The 21,453-nt window shown below is 27.7% G+C and overlaps 2 protein-coding genes across 2 annotated transcripts; one reads left to right on the forward strand and one right to left on the reverse strand.

The window, feature by feature from the left end:
* Positions 1–69: 69 nt before the first annotated feature.
* LOC114122957 (uncharacterized) lies at positions 70–20,473 on the reverse strand. Its single transcript, XM_050199594.1, has 6 exons — positions 20,259–20,473; positions 19,698–20,095; positions 15,433–15,621; positions 13,573–13,743; positions 417–623; positions 70–354 (listed from the first exon to the last, which is right to left on the reverse strand). Exons 1-6 carry the CDS (start codon positions 20,383–20,385, stop codon positions 271–273), a joined length of 1,176 nt encoding a protein of 391 aa, XP_050055551.1. The 5' UTR covers positions 20,386–20,473; the 3' UTR covers positions 70–270.
* LOC114122955 (transcription factor SPT20 homolog) lies at positions 7,674–11,951 on the forward strand. Its single transcript, XM_027985770.2, has 2 exons — positions 7,674–8,059; positions 8,151–11,951. The coding sequence occupies exon 2, from the start codon at positions 8,223–8,225 to the stop codon at positions 11,391–11,393; it is 3,171 nt and encodes a 1,056-aa protein (XP_027841571.2). The 5' UTR covers positions 7,674–8,059; positions 8,151–8,222; the 3' UTR covers positions 11,394–11,951.
* Positions 20,474–21,453: the final 980 nt, after the last annotated feature.

The raw sequence follows: 21,453 nt of genomic DNA on the forward strand, positions 1-21,453 counted from the left end.
TTTATAAACTAATTTTTTTCTTCCTCCAACATTCTATTTACTGATTAAAATCATATTCCACTGACTATTGTCTATTACTTTCAAATTAAAGTGACATTCTTCATTAGATTTTATACAATATATAAATTATATTCAATTAAAGATACACAAATTTTTATTTTTATGACATAGTGTTACATTTCAAAGCGTTATCTCATTTATTGATATTTTTAATTGATCATTTATAACTTTTTCTTATCTGATTTTTTTTTTTTATAGCTAGAATATGTTCTAAGTTCTTCTATAGACAATATGGTATCTTCTTGGTTTTGGTTTAGGTCTCAATAAATTCAAAATTAAAATAGCGTTTGACATCTGTATGAATAAGAGTTAATTAAAACTGATTATACGAGTAACTGTTAAATATTTTTTCATACTTGTAGAAACGAACAAAAAAATGTTAGAATAATAACTGGATTCAAAAATTTTTCCTCAAGTTTTTTCACTAATTCAAAGCAACCCATATGATAATTATTAATTTTACCATATTGTTTAAGGGCACACTGTTCTTTAAAACAAGATACTGGTATTGGTAATTGTTTTGCTTTATAACTATTTTCACCATACAATCCGCAACATAAAAACTAAAAAAAAAAAATTTAACTCATAAAGAATACTAAAATACTAAATGTTATTTAATGTCTTAATAAAATAACCAATACTTACACCTCTCTAATATTGCAAAATGGGTTTTATGAAACCTAGCTTCAGTTATAGGAAAAAGTGAAGCCTATTATTCAATAAAATAGCTGCTTAAATTATTTACCTACCTACCATTTAAAAAAAATCTATTCTTCTTTAAATTAATCATCATTACTAATTTTTAATGTAAGAGTACAGGCACATCAACAGTTTAAAACATACTAAATATTATAAAGATAGAAAATAAAATGTAATTTGTAGTGCATTTGAAATACGAGTATTCATTTTTGTTTAGTTTTTTTTTTTTAAATATCAATAATTATTTTTGATTTGGTCAAAATACTTGAAAATTTAATAATAAGTTCCTCATAAGTTAGTCTTATAGTGGTTCAAATATTTTTCAAAATCATCAATATTTGCAAATTATTTTGTCGTTGAAAATGTATAAGAAATTGTATATGAGTAGCTTAAAAAGTTAAAGTTTAGTTGAAAATTTAATACAAGATTTTCCATAAGTTTGATTTATATAATAATTAAATAGAAAGTTGAGCATTGCCCAATTAAAAAAAAATTATCTTAAGTTTAAATTTTTATGAAATCAAATATTTAATTGTGAAATAACAATTACCTAGGTACATAAAATAATTTTAGAATTTTGTCATAGTTAAAAAATTTCTAGTTGTAAAAGCTTGAAACAAACATCAGTTGTTTAAATTGTTATTTTCTGTACCTACATGTTTTAATTTTGACGGATTCAGGTAATTAAAACATAAATCACCTTTTTCACCACCTAGTGACAAATATAAATCCTAAACTGACAAATCATCTTCGTTCAGAATCGTTTTCGTATACAATGATACCTTTTAATGCATTCAAATTTGACATATGCCTTATAGTGACCAACTATACTGTCTACATCTGTCTTGTTCGAGGTACACTCGATACCTATTGTACAGCAGAGTGTTAACTACTTGACTACCCTTATTTATATTTAACGAATTACAATAGTATTCAATGTCATGTTATAAAGTTCTTAGTTAGAACTTGAAATATGAAATAATCATTCATTGTTTTTGTGATTAGAACCAATTTATTTTCTCATAATAAAATGTTCGTCTGACGCAATACGACATACGCAAAATTCGTTTATGGGGGGTTACCATTTATGTTTATGCATAAAATCTTATTAATGTAATATTCCAAAAAAGAATTATACCTACATGTTTCACTTCTGGGGGGGGGTTAAACCCCTAACCCCCGTCGGTACGCCACTGCTTCCTTCTCATTCCTTTCAACCCTAGATTAGTAGGTACCTATATTATAAACTAGAGAGGCTAGATAATATCTAGGCTTTATTATAAACTGTCACTGAACGGGAATCGTTTCTCGATTAACCCTCTGCACACTCCATATAATGACCCAATGGTCTGTGATATTAGCTACTTACTCTTCTATCGATCTGCCCTAGCTTATCTATCAACTAATCGCAAACGTTTAATCCTCGTAAAAATCACCAGTCAATGTTGGTACATTTTGTCTCTGACAATTATTAAAATAGGATGTTTCGTCCCGGAGAGTTATTAGTCATAGCCAGTCATAGTAGTCATACGACGTTTGGTTCTTGGCATAAGTACTTCGATAATCTAGATACAATTTAATGTTTAAATGATAATACTATACAAAATATACAAATACATAAATACATAATCAATAATCATACATTAAGTCAACAAAAAATGTCGTAAAAATCAAATACCTACCATAATACTAAGATAAATTATATAGGTATTTATTTTTAGGTCAACTGACTTAATATGTTTTTTAAACAGTATGAAATATCAATATTGAATATAATCTTTAAATTTAAATCCTGTATAATACGTTTGTTATTTATTTTCTTTAATTTTTTTTTTTTTTTTTGTAAAATATGCAGTTAGACAAGTCAATTTAACTAAAAATTAATATACCTATAATTTATCTTAGTATTATAGTACCTATTTAATTTTAACATTTTGTGTTGACTTAATATATAATAGGTATGATTATTGATTATGTATTTGCATGATATTGATAAATGTATTTTGTAGTATTATCATTGAAACATTAAATTTTTCATTAAAAATTAATGTATGTAAATGTAGATTATCAAAGTTATACCGGAGTGTCCGGAGACCTAACATCCTATCCTAATAATTGCCGAGGACGAAACGTCCGTTTTCCCTTATCCAAATATCGCGACCAGCTATTGTCCCTTTTGAACTGAACTATACCAACATCTCTTTCGATTCAATTAATTTATTCTTATACAGGTAAAAAAATATCATATTGAATATAATAATATGATCTTTCTTTAACCATACGGACTTTTCATTTGCATATTTTTATACCTAATAAAAATAAATGTTTTTTTTTTACTATACATTCAATTTTAGATAGAAAACTAATAAGCATTGCTATTTAAAAATGTTGTGTAGAAAAATCATAAAAAAAAAAATATTTTGCACTGTCTCACTGACACATTAATTTGTTGGTTGTAATTTTTGTGTCAATAGGGCAAAAGCCAACTAATTTTGTACGACAGTATATTGTACATCTCAATAACTACCACAAGTTGTCTACATATATTTAAATAAGGTTAATTGAGTATGAATTGTGGATCATTAAGAATAAGCAGTGTATTAATTTACATTAATTAAAGTCTAAGCGATCACATTCAATTTTACAACATTTTTATAAATTAAAACAATAATCATTAATATTCTATAAATTTAATGATGTATTGTGTATAGGTATAGGTAATGTGAATACAGAATTCGTATTTTTACTACTGCTTAGTATAGAATCTATACTAATATACTATCTATACTTATTTTCTATCTGTTAGCCAAGTAGGTAATATAAGTACCTTGCTACCTAGGTACCTAATTAAATTAAAATCATAATACACTACACCATGTTAAAAACGCAACAAAATTTCTAAGAAAGTACCTAAGAACAAATTTTGTAGTAAAATATTAAATAACAAGCTGTTAGCTGAGTAAAACAACGATACTGTAATAGTGTAATTTATACTAATAAATAATTAGTCAGTACGACCAGTGCGTACATAGACACAGTGCATTGCTCTCCAGCGCCCACGAATTGTTTCTTATATTAATTGAGAGGCCCGAATCGGGTTAAATATTATTATATCAGGAAATGGTTTAAATATACACTGTACACGTAAAACGAACTTCATAATTTTACGGGAAAATAACTTACACTAAACTATATGACATTATGACGCACAATGTAGTGTACTATATAGTATATTATGTACGTTTTTTGAACGGAGAAAAATTAATGATAATCATTTCCAAATATAGTCTTATGGGAACATTCCAGTAATATTACAATTTAGTATTTACAGTTGTGTAATTAATAATTATGTATACCTATTAGTGTTTATTGTTGAAGTGTTATGACTTATGAGTAGTTTTAGTTTTCGTAGCGATAAAAATAAAATTACACAACAAAATAAATACAATTTATTGAAGCCAAATAACTATATAATTGCAATTTTGCATTGTTGACTGTTGTTTATAATATTTTTGATTTGGAGTCTTGAGGACGAACTAAGTATAAAGTAGTCATCAGAAAGTTCTTATTTCTGACCGTGTTCTTAACCGAATGACCATAGGCCCAAATAAGGGCCTATTTTAATTTTAACCTTAGACCAGCGGTTCCCAAACTTTTTTTTCGAGGTTTAGGCGTAGATTCAGCCATAGTGTCCTGCTATGATTTTATGAATAGGTACCACGAAAGATAGAACAAAAAAAAAAAATTCTATACATTTTAAATTATTTTTATGAACCATAGATGGCGATGCCTTTAGAAAGTGCTCGCTGTACACAGTTTAGAAACCACTGGCTGCTGGGTTAGACAGATTGTAAGATAAGGCCTTTGTAAAACGTATGGATTTACATGAGATTGACACTTAAGATTCTGAACGAAGTGAATAAGTGATGAATGTATTGATTTTACAATGATGTGTGTGTGTGTGTGTTTTTTTTTTATGATGTTTGTTTTCACTGTACAGCATAACTTGTCGAAATTCGAAATAATGCTTTAATTTAAAACTTCAGGGGTGGTTTCCGATGGCAAAGAGAATATAATTGGTACTTGGTACATTATAAAAGTCAAAAGTTAGAATTTTCCTGTAGCTTTTAAAAAAATCGTTAAATAAAAAAAAAGTGACGGAAAAAAGAGAATTTTTATGCGAAACCAGTTTTCGATAAAATCGAATCTTTTATTCGGTTGTAACTCATAAACCAATTACTGTAAATACTTGAAATGTTCACCAAATGTTTATATTTGTGTAAAGTGTAAAATATTTTAGCTTTTTTGAGTTATTTATAGACAACTGAAATTTTCGATTATTTTTTTTTTGTGTCGATAAAATATTTTTGGTGTTCAAAAAAATTTGAAAATTTAATACAAGGTTTCTTTTAAGTTGTTCTTATTGTAGTTAAAAAAATTCAATAATCGTTACTCATAATTTTTTTTTTATTCAAACAATTCTAAATATTTGTTATTATATTTAAAAAGTAAGTATAAGTCATAGATATTTCATTTATTTTTAGAAATTAGATTGGCATTTTCTTTACGTAATTTAATTTTCAAAATATTTCGTTTGTTTTAAGGCTATTTATAGATAGGTATTTAAAATATTCTTTTTTTTATAAACTTCGATATATTTTTTTAACTGAGTAAATATACTAAATTTAATTAAATTACAATATACATGTTTTAGACACCTTTTTCCAAGGAAAAATTTTCTAGATACGGCCTTGACGTTTACGTCACCGTTTTTTTAGTAAGTATATATTATTATACCGCAATAATAAATGTTAGTTATTTAAAACTATTCATTTACGGTGGCACTGTGCTATAGGGAATAAAATAATAATATGTGCTATACAGGGGTCACAAAAGTACCTACAAAATTAAAAAAATTTAGGTGATCATCGGCGTTAACATGGCAATTTACGTGTTTTAACAAAACTTAAATTAAATTAAACTTATTATATAATTAATTTTTATAGATGATTTTTATTGATGAATTAGTTTTATTTTCTGGGACCTGGATTACATTAATATTAGTATTACTATCTACAAACTACAATAGCAATATTACTGACATTACAGGTTATGTAAGTGAAACACAATTAATATATTATTTAAAAATTACTTTTATGCATTTTTTTGTTTTTATTAATATCCTTATACAAATATACAATATTCCTATTGTAAAGTACCTACCCAGTATCCTCATGTGATTTAACTGATTTAAGTATAAGGTAATAAACAAAAAATATATGAACTAATATAGATTGTCACTTGGCATTTACCAAGAGCCTGTATTGTTAGAAATTAATAAAAGAACAAACAATATCTGTGTATATGAGACCACAGCGACACAGACTTATGAGTTACAAAATACGACCTTGTTATAAGACAGTTTATAGTGGACGGAACCATTGATTACAATATTTAAAGAATAGATTCTAAAATAGAATCAATAATGGAACCAAATGTACCTATATATGCAGTGTCGTAGACAGAAATTTTCAGGGGGGATATATACCCCAAAAAACTAGTTAATTTTCGTAAAAAAAAAAAAAATCATTTCATTTTTTCTATTACCGGTAGATATAATGTATAAAGTATATATGAGGGGATCCGTCCCTCATCACTTCCATGACTATGCGGCCATGCCAGCCTGCTATATGGGCTATATCATGGCTAAATAAAATGGTATGACAGCAACTCTGACGATATTCAGTTGTTACGCGCATTCATTGTTATCACTTGAAAAATTACGTCAGCCGGTCCCACAATTTGAAATACTATTTAGCGGAAATTCTTATTGTATTATAATAATACATTGTATTGAGTTGAACATTTTCTATAAATATATTATACTATTATTATTACTGCTGCATATTTATAGTGATTATAATTCATAATGTAGAGTAATGGAAAAATGGAAAATACAATATTTGATTTCGCGCCTTTTTACCGAGACCGGATGACGTAGTCATCATGCGCAGTAAGCAGTTGCTGTCATACACTCATACCATGTTATTTAGCCATGGGCTATATTATACAATCTTTTTTTAAAAATATTAGGTATGTTTGTTGAACTATTTTTTCTCTCTCACATACGTTATTTAGAAGACGTAACATCCGTAAGTGTTGTCTATCTTCGTCTTACAAATGCGTAACATAGCAAATTTACGATCAGCAGATCAAGTTTAGCTCATTTAGTTTAAAAATTAGAGTGAATTGACCTATTATGAAACTTGATGGTAACAACATAATTTGAGTTGTTTGAATCGTAGATGGTTCAATTTTTAAGCAGGTTAAGCACCTATAATTTTACGTGAATTCAAAATGCTCATAACTCACTTAAGACTAAATAATCGCAAAAATCAAACACACAAACACAGATCATATTCTTACCATCAAGTTTCATAATAAATATTACTATATTAGGTTGATTCACTTTAATTTTTAAACCAACGGAGCTAAACGTGAGCGTACATTTGCTGTTAGATTCTTGTAATCGGACTATCGGAAACAATACATGCGGGTGTTGACTGTTGAGTTCTCTTTATGGTATACACTGTACAGCATAGATAATCTTAATTCTTAAACTGACTATATCGTGACTCGTGAGTAACGAGCACAGATATATCTGTGGTAACGAGTAATGACTAATGAGTAATGACCGACAACTGAGATAGTGAGATACTGAGATTTCTTGATCTCACAATGCTTGTCCCTGGAGTCCGGACCGGACGCAGACTTTCTGATATCAGTCCATTTCTTTAATGCATTGTATAATATATCCTATGGAGTAAAATGAAAAAAAAAATGATAAAACTGTTTCTTCCATGAAAAACCGTACACGGTATCTGATAAGAGTCATAGCCATATGTTCGCAAGGTCGAGGTTGTTTTTTTTTCGCGCATTCCTTGTCGATGAGGCGTGTTTTCGTGGAAATATGCAGCAGTACGTATGTCTGCGTCTGTGAAACTCAAAAAAGTCTAATTTGACGACTATCTACGAATTACGATCCTGCCGTTTCGTTTCTCGATGCCGTCAGTTTATCTTCCGCTGCTCTCGATCGCAACGTTGACGCTTAGAGTGTCCGCGCCGCAGACCGCAGTTTCCGATTGATGTCGAAACCAATCGGTCGTAGACTACGGTGGTACGCGTACGCTCGTGTCGGTTTCAGTTTGATATTTTTTTTTGAATTATTTTCACACGTCGCTGACTTGTCGTATTCATTTGTTATTCCAAACATACAATGTTGCACATAAACCCAATGAAAGTATGTAATGCACTTATTTTGTCTTATACACTTTAATTTCGTTGTAATTATATATTTATATACCAATACATTGTTAACCATACGTGTTTAGGCGGCCACGTTTCCAGCCTAGGTTATTCCATTGTAGGGATATTGTACAATTATTGAACTGGTACTTACCGCCATGGATGACGGTAGTGCAGATCAAAAAGCCAACGATGTGCAGTCTGACATAAAACAAAACTGTGTAGAAAATACCAATTCCATACAACCACCTTCTAGTGATAATTGTGTAGCCAAAAAGACATCGTTTGAAATCACTAGTATTACAGAACCAAATAACGATGATAATGATGAAGATTCTCCAGACACTGATTCACATGTTCACGATCACAGAACAGTAGATAACAGGCATGAAGCTGAATTGCAAAATTATGCTGACAACCTGGTTGTGTACAATACGTCTAATGATTTAGGCAGTTCTGCACCAGTTATACCTACTAGTTCACAGTATGGTTTGGCTATTGTTGACAATTCAGATAATGGCCATTCTTTGGGTTCAATTAAAAATGAAGATATGCATGGTGTTGATGCTAATTCACAAAAGAATGAGTGTGATTTAAATGGTCTTCAAAATAAGAATAGAAATGAGCGATTCAAAGTGGTGAAAATTGAAAGTACAGAACCATTTAAACGTGGTCGTTGGGTGTGTATGGACTTTTTAGATCATTCAATGAATCAACAACAATCAGGTAATAATAAAATATTAATGGTAAATGGTGATAACAAGGCTTATTCTCAGGCAAATGACTTGGATACAACCGAGCCATTAGACAATGGCCATCATGAAAGTCCTGAATTTAGAGTCTGTACTAATAATGTCAGTACTTATACCAGTAATTGTAATAACTCTGAAAATTACAAAAATCCAACTTCTACTTATAATATTGTATCATCTGGTGTAACTACTCCTATCCATAGTGCTTGTGTGTCTCCTGGTCAAAGTTTACAGACTAATATGCAAATCCCAGTATTAACGAGTCAGCCAATTTCAACTTCTGTACAAGCACCCCAGCCTCAAAGTCTTACTCAAGTTCAATTACCAACTCAGCATAATAATATTAATCAAAATTGTATACCACATTCCAGCTTACAATCTCATCAAATACAACAAGTTATTGCAAATGCCGGAGTAATGCAATCTCAATTACAACAAACTCAGCCAGTTATCAATGTTATGCAAAATCAGAACCCATCAATACAATCACAGTCTATTCAACATATAAATTCTGTAGACCAGAATGTCTCTCAAACTATGCCACAACAATATCAACCTATGTCACAAGCTAATTTACAACAACAAATTATGCAGCATAATATACCAGCACAATTTCAGAAGTCATTTGTACCCCAAAGTCAATCTGTTTTACCTAACTGTGCACCTATACAGCAATCAGTTAATCAAATGATTAATCAACAAGTTCCTCAATATTATAATTCCCCACCAGTCCAGTCTCAAAATGTTTCTTCTGAATCTTCAACTGCGGTCTCTATGTCAAATCAACATATTGGTCAACAGCAATTTCAATCAATACCTATTCAAAATCAACCCTTGCAAAATCATGTACAGTTACAACAGAACCAACAACAGTTGCCACCCCCTGTGCAACAAATGCAACAACAGCCTAGTCCACAACAAAATATGGTACAACAAAATCAAATGCAATCTCAAATGGTACAACAAAATCAGCAATTGTCTCACCAGCCATCTATTTCACAGCCTAGTCAACCTCAACAAACTCAATCCGTTCCTCAACAAAGTCAACAAATGTCTCAACAACACATTCAACAACCTCAACAAACACCACAATCACAACAGACTCATGTCCAGCAAGTATCTTCTTCGCAGCAACAGCAGCAGCAGCAGCAACAACAACAACAACAACAACAACAAGCACCTCAACAAATGCAACAAGTTGGACAACAATTACAAGGACCACAGGGTTCACAAATTCAGCAGCAATTGCCTCAACAAACTCATCATATCAATCAACTTACTCAAATTACCAATCAACCACATCAAATGTCTCAGTCAAATCAAATGCAACAAATAGCTCAGCAAAGTCAGCAAATTTCACATCAGCCTCAACAAATTACATTACAGGGCCAACAGATACCCCTACAGACACAATTACAACATTCTAAACAAATGCAAACGACTCAAATTCAATCTCAGTCTCAGCAGATTCCTCAGCAACAGCAGATTTCTCAACAACAACCAATTAGTCAGAGTCAAATGATTCATCAAAATAACCAACAAATAAATCATACAGGGCAAATGATTCCTCAACAAACTCTTAATCAAGGACAACAGTTAAATCAACAAAACCAACAAGTTCAACAGCAACAACAACCTCAACAGCAAATACAGCAACAATTAGCCCAAACTAGCCAACCTAGTCAACCAATGTCTCAACAAATTCTACAGCCAAATCAAAGTATGCCACAACAAAATCAAGTATTAACTCAACAATTAGGCATAAATCAATCAAATCCCCAAATGACAGTGTCTCAATCTCAAAACCAACAAGTAATTCAACCACAACAGCCCCAACACATACAACAAGCAGGGCAGCAATATCAACAACCTCAACAAATGATGCAATCTCAGCCACAACAATTACCTATGCAAAATAATCAACCCATCATGCATCAGCCAACTTATTCACAGGCTCAAAGTTTGAATGCCATGCAACTTCAACAAGCTGTAATGCAAATTCCAACCAACACTGTTACATCCACTCAAATGCATATTCAACAGCAACAGCCAGTGGGTCAATCCAATATGATGCAACAACCTCAAATTACCGTTATGCCGCAAAATAACATACAACCCACAATTCCCATGTCCCAACAACAAATGACATATTCACTACAACAACATGTACCTATTAACCAAAACTATGTTAATAGTATGCAAAATTGTTACATTCCTTCCCAACAACAAATGGCTCCATACAAACCTTCCATGAAAACTGTAGAAACTGTCAACAAAAAAAAAGAAGACAATAATACTGAAGATGTTGATAATGGAACCACTAATAGTGCAACTACTACTGTTGCTATCGATAACAAAATTGAACAAGCTATGGATTTAGTTAAAAGTCATCTAATGTATGCTGTGCGTGAAGAAGTAGAAGTATTAAAAGAAAAAATTGCAGAACTAATGGATAAAGTTGGACTACTAGAAACAGAAAACTCTAATCTTAGGATGCTTGTACCACCAGACATGTTAGAACAATACAATCGTGAAAAACAAAAATCTACCAATGGTCAGTCAACTCATAATCAATAGGCTTAAGTTTGTACTATTTGGTAATTATGATATTATATAAAAATATTAAGCCAAATAATGTAAAAAACAGTGATGTGTACAGATTGTTATCTTTATTAGTTTGATTTGTACAGTGTAATATTAGTAAAGACTTTGAGTTTAATCATTTTATTTTATTAGCTAACTATGTAGCTAGGTATGTACTTTTATATTTTTTTTGAATGTGATGCTATTTCAAATCAAATAAGCCCAAAGTTAAAAAATATTCAAGTGTTAAGTATTTTAGTATATGAATGGAAGCAAGGACACTGTTATACTTTATTTTGTTCATTTATACTTTTCATAAAATATTGATAATTTGTTTTTCATTGTGTTTATTTTTTAAGACTGTTTATAATTAAAACAAATTCAAAATTTAAGTCAAGATAATGATTAATTTTTATTTTAATTATGGTATACGACTTTACGAGGTACATTATGTCCTTGCTTTGTGATGTGCAATTGTTTGCGAATTTAAATGTAAACTATATTTTAAGATGGGAACTGACTGAATAAAAAAAACTTTTGGTTAAATTTAAATGATAATTTTTTTAGGTGAGCAGAAAAAATAATGATAGTTATTAATTTATGCTCCAACTGATGATTTTATATAATACCCAGTATAATATGAAAGTTTATTCAAAAGACATTTTTTAATTGTAAATTAGTATAAAGTATAAACTATATCTGATGAAATTATTAAACTAACAATCAAATAAACAATACTTAAATATGAATAATTTAAATTAAATCCTACATGATAAACATATCATTATTACATTTCTTAATTTATTATAAAGAATTGTATTCTTTATAAAGTATGTTTCTTCTTTAATGTGTCTATAAAAAGCATGGGCATAGGTAGGAAATATTTTTGAAAGGGGGGGGGTTGGTCTAGATAATATACATTAAGTTTAATTCATAATATGTATTTTAAAATTGTTTTATCTTTAATTTAGGGGGGTGTTTGAACACCCAAAGCCCTCCTTACCTATGCCCATGATAAAAAGTAAGTAAAATACAATATACACTATGACTATACAGTATAATACTTTTTTTTAGAAATGAACATAACAGATAACCATTAACCAGTGTTATTATCTTTGTCACTAGATATTTTTACTTAATTTAATGTGTATACTTATTTCTCCAACAATATGCTGGCATATGATCACAATTGTAGTCAATAACAAAATTGTTGCAGTCAGTATTAATTTATTGATAATTTTTAGTCTTATAAGTTATAATGTATATTTTCTTCATATCTCTATATTGCTCATATTTGTGATTTTCTAAGTCACTAACAGTGATGTATTAAAAAGAAAATACTCAAAAATTTTAAACTGAAGTTTTTGATACAGGTAGTAAAAGAATACTTTCTATAGTTATTAAATTTATAGAATTTTGTATTAAATACTCAAGTATTCTTATAAATCTCTATTAAACACCACTAACACTATTCAAAATATAATAACCTATTATTTATTAATATATTATCAATCGTTATCTAAAATTTGTATTTCGGTTTATGAATATTTTATTTTTTTAATACATTATTGGGTGTAGATAATAGCATTTGAGTTGTATTTTAAACACTTTCAAGAAAAATATTTGAGTATTTATCCAAAATGCTATTCTTTACAATACTGACCACTAGCTATATAAAATAAATTAATAATTATTTTTATTTATTTCACTAATTCCTACAACATATTATTTAATAGATATCAAAAATGTATAACACTTAATCATTAAAATAGGTAATTGTGAAATTTAACTTGTAATTAATATCACTATAGTAATTTATTTTGTATTACCTATCTAGGCTTCAATATAGTTTTAAAATATATTTTTATTAGCTTGCTGTATAATGTGCAAAGATTTTTATGTACCTATATTTTATTTGTTTCAATTATTATGAATTGTGATAGTTTCAATATATACAAAATTGATAAGGCTTGTGAATGTATACCTAATATTTATGTATTGAAGATATTTGTTTTTGCCTTTTCAGTTCAAGAATATATGTTCTTCTTTTTATACTCCTACTAGACAATATATATTATAATAAATAAATAACTAATTTATGATAAAAAAAATGAGTATTATTATTATTTTTAACTATTTAACTTGGATATAGATATAGATTCTATATAATTACTTCAGACTGAAATGAATTCCAACGTTGTGTGACATCTGATTGAATGTTGTAATTTAAAAAGCTTAATTTCATTTCTTTTTTTACCATAGTTTCTTGATCAGTTTTTCTATTAATTATTATTATCCCAAGTCCAAGCTGAAATATTGCACTGATGATCATAACACCACTAATCTATATTTAAATTAAATATACAAGTATAAACTATTGTAGGAAATCATTATAAATGATATTCAGGTACCTACTAAATAGTAATCATTAATGTGAATGAAAAAAAAAATATAATAAATGATGAAACATAATAAGCATATGTATATAAGTATCTCAAGTGGTCTGCGGTTTGCCTACTTCCATGGGTAGGTATGACTAGGTGAGTTTTAACTTAAAAGCCTACAACCAGACTTTTTTCATATTTTTTCTGAGAATTTTTCTGTCAGTGTTTTATTCACTTATCAAATATATACTAACATATGAGTATACCTATTATTGGTACAATGGTACAATGAAAAATAACCATAGAAATTCAGACCTTTCTCCTAATTAACCCCCCCCCCCATAAATATAAGTAATATAACCCTGGAAAAAATAATTCCATATGAAATTTTTCATAATCTTATTTCTAATAGGTATTTAAAAAAAAAAAAAAATGTTTTTGGACTGATATATTTTTACCAGTATACTTAAATAAATTAGCACACAATAGAACATAACACCAGATATACTCAATACTTCTATAATATTATAATAAAATTGTGTGGATAAAGTTATAGATACTTTTCTTATCCGTTATGGCTGTTATTATTATGTATCAGTCTAGATACTACATATTATTATATAATATATATAGTAGAATAGTATATCTTATGTATATAAACTATTTGTACTATTATAGTTACATATAATTTTTATTATGGTGTTATTTTTCCGGTATTATCACTAAAAAAAATATAGGTACTATTTGTTAAATTAGTATTTTTTATATATTGAACTAATATAAAAAAAAAGGTATTTTTCGGATATCGTACCCCAACGGTCGTCGGCGACGGCCGGGAAATACCGATTCCGTCATTGTACCTACTCTATTATATTTATCTCGATATTAATATATTATCACGTTTCATCAAGAACTGTCAGTTCCCAACACGGCGGCTAGCACACTTTTTTTGACTTCGAGGCCTACCCAAGGTGTTTCTTCACAAGTCGAAGGATATTTTCGATTTTTTTGCCCGAGCGCTGCACAGCGTGCGAGTGACAACGTTTGCATCACTTCTCAACAATTTTAATTCCGTTATCGTACTCTACTTATTTAAGTAGGTATTTAATGTATACTATTTAACTATTATAGTATTAATACTGTTATTACGTATTACGGAAAAGATCCCATTTTTTCAGGTAATATCAGAATTTTATACTTTTATTATATTTTTGTATCATATAGCACTTAAGGTACGATAGGTAAGCGAAAAGTACCAAAAAAAATGTTAACACAAATTTATTATTTTACGTGTAGTAGCACATAGGTAATTTTTACCATGGTGTTATTTATTTGGAGGATTTATATTATCTAATATCTATATATACCTACCTATTATTTACCTCAATTATATTATTTATATATACCAACTGTATGATATACATTGCAATTAAAATTGGATGGACTTTAATAGGTGAATGTTAATTATATAAATATGCTTGTTAATAAATATATATTATATATACATATAGCCTATAGGCATCTACATAAATGTATGTATAATAAATTAAATAATTAAATAAATTCAGTAGGTACCTTATCCATTGATTATATGAATAAATAATGAAATAATGTATTAATTAATAATAATAATTTGTACATTTACCTACACAATAGCAAAGTTGTCTACGTATAGTTAAAGCACTATATAATGCACATATACATGATAAAATCATTAAAAAGCCGCTATATAAACATAAAAATATTGCCTTATTTGATTCTAAATTGAGAAATGTTCTTGTGATATCCAAATTTGATATATATTTGTCAGCTGTTTTCATTAATATAATTGAAAATATCTAAATCAAAATAAAATAACAAATAATATTTACATTTGTTTATATTGTCATAATTTATTAATGGTTAACCGTTAACCTACTTCCAATTTCGATAAAAATTAATTAATTAACCTGGTAACATCCATAATTGTATAATATAGTTACTTACAATATTTTTATGGATAATTCAATAATTGTGTAAATAATAATTAAAATTATATCTTATAAAATAATATTTTTAAAAAGCCTTACAATACAAATATATTAATATTTTTATTTCATAAAGATAAATATGTATTTTTTAGAACTATAAATAAACGGGAGTAAATCAGTATTATTCTATAGTACAAACAATACAGTGTTACCTATCGAGTAAGTCACCATATTGTGTTAAATTTTATTTCAATAATGCATCATTGATCATTCAATCATTGGAAATTTGAACACAGAATAAATTTATTCTGTGATTTGTACACGAATGATTTTATAAAACGGAGACAGTTGTATATTATAAGCTTTTCATATTTAGTTTTTTGATATTGTTAATTGTGATTAGATAAAGTGATTTATTTTACGATAAGTAAATAGTAATAGGTAGGTACAGTAAAGAATCGGACATTTTGGCACCGTTTCAGCGCGGGAATATCTTAGCACTGCAGGTATAATGTATCATATTAATATACTATATACATTTCAAAAAATACAAAATAAATAATATTATATTAATATTATATAACATATAATAATAAAAAGTTTTATAAATATGTTTAATATGAAGTACATGATTACATGGTCTAACAACTCTAACATAATATATATGATAATTATTTAAAAATATGAATTAATAGTTTAAATAAAATGTTAATAATATAAAATTTAAATTTAATTGCAATTCGCATTATTTTCGAGTATTTACTCAATGCAATTTCTTGTATTATATTCGCTTACTATTTTATATAATCGATGATTTGGGTCAGTATATTTTTATTATTTTTTAGGGGGACTTCTTCCGGCAGTATAGTTAAGCTATAAAAAAATCGTGGCCTGTTTGAACCCTTCTCAAGCAATTTATAAATGTTCAAATTGTTGGGCCGCACACTCCCATTTCAATATTTAACCTCCTATTTGCTGCCTTAGCATGATTATTCGTCTTATTTACAAAATGTCGACTGGATTATACCGATTACTTTACAGTTAATACACTACACTTCTACACATTCATTGCTTTATCATCTTAACTGCTGTAGGTACCTACCTTTATCTTACCTATAATTTAGTCGGTTCTTATGTTACACGATAACAGCTATATTTGATTGGATCATAGGCGCTCGGATGAGGTGGTAAGCTGGGGAGTTTCCCGCCCTCCCTGGCTTTTCCAAAATGTAATTTAAATTGAATGTTTTAAGATAAATTACGAGTACTATTTACTGTATAACAAATTGAAAGTGGTTAAATAAATAATAGATTACCATTATTACCATTCTAAAAATATTAGATTTGATTCTTTGCAGTCAAAAACCATAATAATACATACAATTATACAAATTATACAGATATTATTTCGAGGTCTGCGTAAATATTGTTATAGGCAAATTTTTTATATTTCCATTTTCGTTATTATTAATTAATTAATGAAAAATTTTGTTTGACATTTTTGATTATTACGTTTTCAAAATTTTATTTTGCTATATTGTTTTGAAATAATGCTTTTGATAATTTCGTTTTCGTTTTTTTTTTTTTTATATTCTTATGAGTTATTATAGTACCAGGTAATTTAGGTAGACACAAAAAATAAAATAGTTAAAATAGATAAACATAAAAATAAAAAAATAAAATAAAGCAAGCTATATTTTTTATTTAATATTAATATTTAATAATAGTATTAAGTCAAAACTTTTAACTAAGAATTACTTTTTTTTATAAATTATATAACTTTATGTTCATAATATATTTTGTAGACACAACAATTTTTATTATTTTTAATTAGAACAGAAATATTATTTTTTTAGTGGTATAATTTATTTTTGTTTTGGTTTACGATTATTATTTTTTTTTTAATTAAGTTTTTTAAAAAACGTTTTTCATTCCTGTTTTAAAATGAATAGTTAATTTTTTTAGGATTTTTAAACATTGATTTTTATGATGTTGGGAAAATAAATCTACGATGACCTAATTAAAAATAACAAATTGTATGATGAAATTGTTGATAATTTTGGAACAAATGCGAGACGATTACAATTTCTTTTGACTTTTTGAGAACTAATAAAGTTAATTTTATCTATACCTATATGGCTATGTACCTATACTTTTAAGTTGTAACATAATAAACTATATATTATATTATTATATACGAGTATAATAAAAAAGGTTGTTATTTTAAAATAGTAAAATTATAATATTTTTCCTCAAATTCTAACATTGCCCCCCTCCTAGAAAAATGTCTATAGACTAGATTGTACTATTGACAATTTTATTAGTTATTTTTTATTATAGTAGTATTCTTTATTTTAAAAAAAAACGCCGCGTCGAAATGACCAGCGCCGATATATCTTTGCGCCGAAACAAATAATTTATGTTCTTTGATAGTAGATAAATTTACTCTAATATTATTCTAAAAATAGAAAATGATAATTACTTAACATATATTTTAGTATGTTATGCGTTTAAAAATTATAAACCAAATCTCATTATTATAAAAAAAAATATACACAGTAATAGGAAAATAATTTTTAATAAAATTAATTTTGTTGTATTTACTTAATTAAAAAACAAATAACGTTAGATACTTTAACTAAACATTTATTTCAGCATAGACCATAGACACATGGTATTATAAAATATATATTGGCTCTCTTTATAATAAGCTATTTATAAACATAAAGCATTTTATAACTATATTTACGAATTTGTTATTGTAATAAATATTGATAAAAAAAAATTGAATGTTAGTTTAAAAGTTGTACATATTATATGTATTAACATATTTAGTTCCTCATAACAGTTATTCTTAGTTCTTACTGGTAGGTATAAAAAACTAAAGTTGAGCATAAATCAATCATGTTGATTTTTTATGGATGTTTGAAGTTTAAATTATGACTCGTAATAAAACGATTTTTCCTTTGACGAATTTTATTATTTTGTTCTATTTAAAAAAATAAACTTGGAATATTATCTACCATACAACATTTGTATGTTCAAATTAATTAGGAAATTATTATTTTCTGTGACATTATAAATAATATATTAGAATACCTAATTTTAAATTATTTATAGGAAAGTGTCTATTGATAACTATTTTTATGGTGGAAAACAAATTTTGATCATTTGAATTTCCAATAATTATTGTAATAATGAATGGATTTCGCAATCACAAAACACGAATCAAATTCAAGGTCATATACATTTTAAATGTTTCGTGTTATTACTTTCGTCGTTAAATACACTGCAGTTTTTTTGTTTCACGCAATCAGTCATCAATTATAACATTGTACATAACACCATAAACACCTTTTTTAACATTGTTAACCCATTAACTCCATAGACTCGCCACCTACCCATCCATTTTAGAAGCGATTGCTTCACATGTCACATGAATCGACGACACTGCCTATTTGTTAAGCATTTCACTAACACTTAACAGACTAACATAATGGTGTCTGTTAAAACCATGCGATTATGCATTTATAATTATATTCTTTGTATATTAAACTTAAATTGTATCAGATTTTTCTATTTTGTGGGATGTTAGGGATAGATAATTAATTTATTATTATTATTAAGTTAAAAAAATTGGAATAAATTGAAATGTATTTTAGTACGAGTCTATAAGACTATGAATAATGATTACCTAATGGATGTCTTTTATCATTCTACACGATATAATTGGCAGAAAATATTTAAATAAATCAAGTTAGGTATGACGACAGTGGTGTGTTGGATAGAGAGGTCGTGCTTAACAAATAACCTCTTCCATCTCTTTAGAAATAAAATCATAACATTAATAACTACCCTCGCACTACTTAAAAAATATTACCTAACGTAAAGGTTATTTCATCTTTACAAAAATTATATCTATTTTACTTACGCTCACAGCTCACCATTAAGAAAACGTTTGAATAAAACATTATTGATGGTTCGGTGTACAAAAACACTATTAAATCTTTCAATTTTTCGTTTGTGCGACGACTATCCAAGTATCTGCTATCATTTGAAGTCACTGAACTATAACCTTCAAACAACGAAGACATCCTTACATCACGCGTATTTTTATCATCAGATGTAGGCCGCTGTGATGATTGTTGACTTTGATTTTCCTCATTAATGTTTTCATCTATAGATAACGATTGTGCGATATGACCAGATGGGGTCCTTTTTCTTGTAACTCTTCTATTGAGTTCTACTTCTTCTAATGGATGTAAACTTGTTCGTCTTTGCAGATTGTTAACTTCAGATGATTGCGGATTTGTGTTTGGCAAGTCATTTGGATTATGTGAAACTAAGAAATAAAAATATATAAATGTTCCGACCCCCGTTGACTTTCCTAATAACTTTTTCAAGTAATTATTAGTTTGAATTTGTATACGAAATTTAAATATTAATTTGATTAAATTATCATTAAGAATTAAGTAGACTTTTAATTAAGCTTTTTTTAATTATACCATTTTGATCAGAATCGTGTGTTTCATTAATTTGTTGACTTGTATCAGTTATATCATTTCCATTATTTTGGTCCAACGTATTTGAATCATTATAAGTATCATCAAAACTAATAAAACTATCACTCATAATTCTTCTTTATAAATAAATAAATAAAACAATTTATTGAGGTTTATAAATGTAAATTTTCTATTAGAAATCTAACCAATATATAATACTAATGTGTTACTTAGAAACATCAAAATATACATAATATATTATAATTATTTTAGGTACCTACTTACTATTAAAGAATGAAGATATATTAAATGTTTAAATAACACATAAAACTTAAATTACTATTATTTGTGTATTCATACAAATTTACATATTATAAGTTACCATAAGTGCAAAATACGACCCAAACGCAACCCAAAAGCACAAAAATAAATAACCTATATTCCATGAGTGCAAAAAAATTACCTTTTTAATAACCCATAAGCACAATGCGCAAATCAATTTTATAAAAAAAAAAATAAAAAATATTGAGTATTATTTTTAATTATTTAAACAAATGCAATAACCGTCACGAATCTGTCGTGGAACGGGTAAGGCCACGCGTACCTACCTATACATGGAAAGCGTAGAGCGTCGCGCGTATTGTATCAAATAAATAGAAATACAATTTCAATTTATTTTTGCGGTTTTGAGTTATCGAAAAAAAAAATTGATTTGCGCTTTCGGGTTTCACCGACGTCCGAGACTATAATAATATAGTTATTCAGTTGATGAAAAATGTGTAAATAATTAAACACGGCAGGTATCTACATTAGCAAGACACTTAGACACATAAGACAATAATCATATATAGACAGCAGGGATGGCTTTTAGGAGATTGTAGGACACTTTGTACGGTCACTCACAAAAAATTAAAACCACGGACAGTTTGTACTATTTCAGAAAGTAATTAAATGTATATGGTGGATAGTTTGTACTATATATAATAAGAATTTGATTTGTTAATTCTCTACTATTAACAGATCGGCTTTTCATATTAGTTAGTGCAAGGTTTTTCAGCTTAAATATATTATCATTCGAATCGTGATTATGATCAGTCCATTTTGTAAATAATTCATACTATGACCGAAACATAAAAAAGTAAAAAAATATATGATAATAATATAATATAGGTACTTTTTATGAAAATAATATGACTTA

This window comes from Aphis gossypii, chromosome 2, assembly GCF_020184175.1.
Source record: "Aphis gossypii isolate Hap1 chromosome 2, ASM2018417v2, whole genome shotgun sequence".
NCBI classification, from domain to species: Eukaryota; Metazoa; Arthropoda; class Insecta; order Hemiptera; family Aphididae; genus Aphis; species Aphis gossypii.

Coding starts and splice junctions, on each gene's coding strand:
- LOC114122955 (XM_027985770.2), top strand. CDS start 8,223: ATGGATGACGGTAGTGCAGATCAAAAAGCCAACGATGTGCAGTCTGAC.
- LOC114122957 (XM_050199594.1), bottom strand. CDS start 20,385: ATGAGTGATAGTTTTATTAGTTTTGATGATACTTATAATGATTCAAAT. Junction 20,096..20,258: donor ACACGATTCTGATCAAAATG/GTATAATTAAAA, acceptor TTTATTTCTTAG/TTTCACATAATCCAAATGAC. Junction 15,622..19,697: donor ATTCAAACGTTTTCTTAATG/GTGAGCTGTGAG, acceptor ATTTTGATTTAG/ATATTTTCAATTATATTAAT.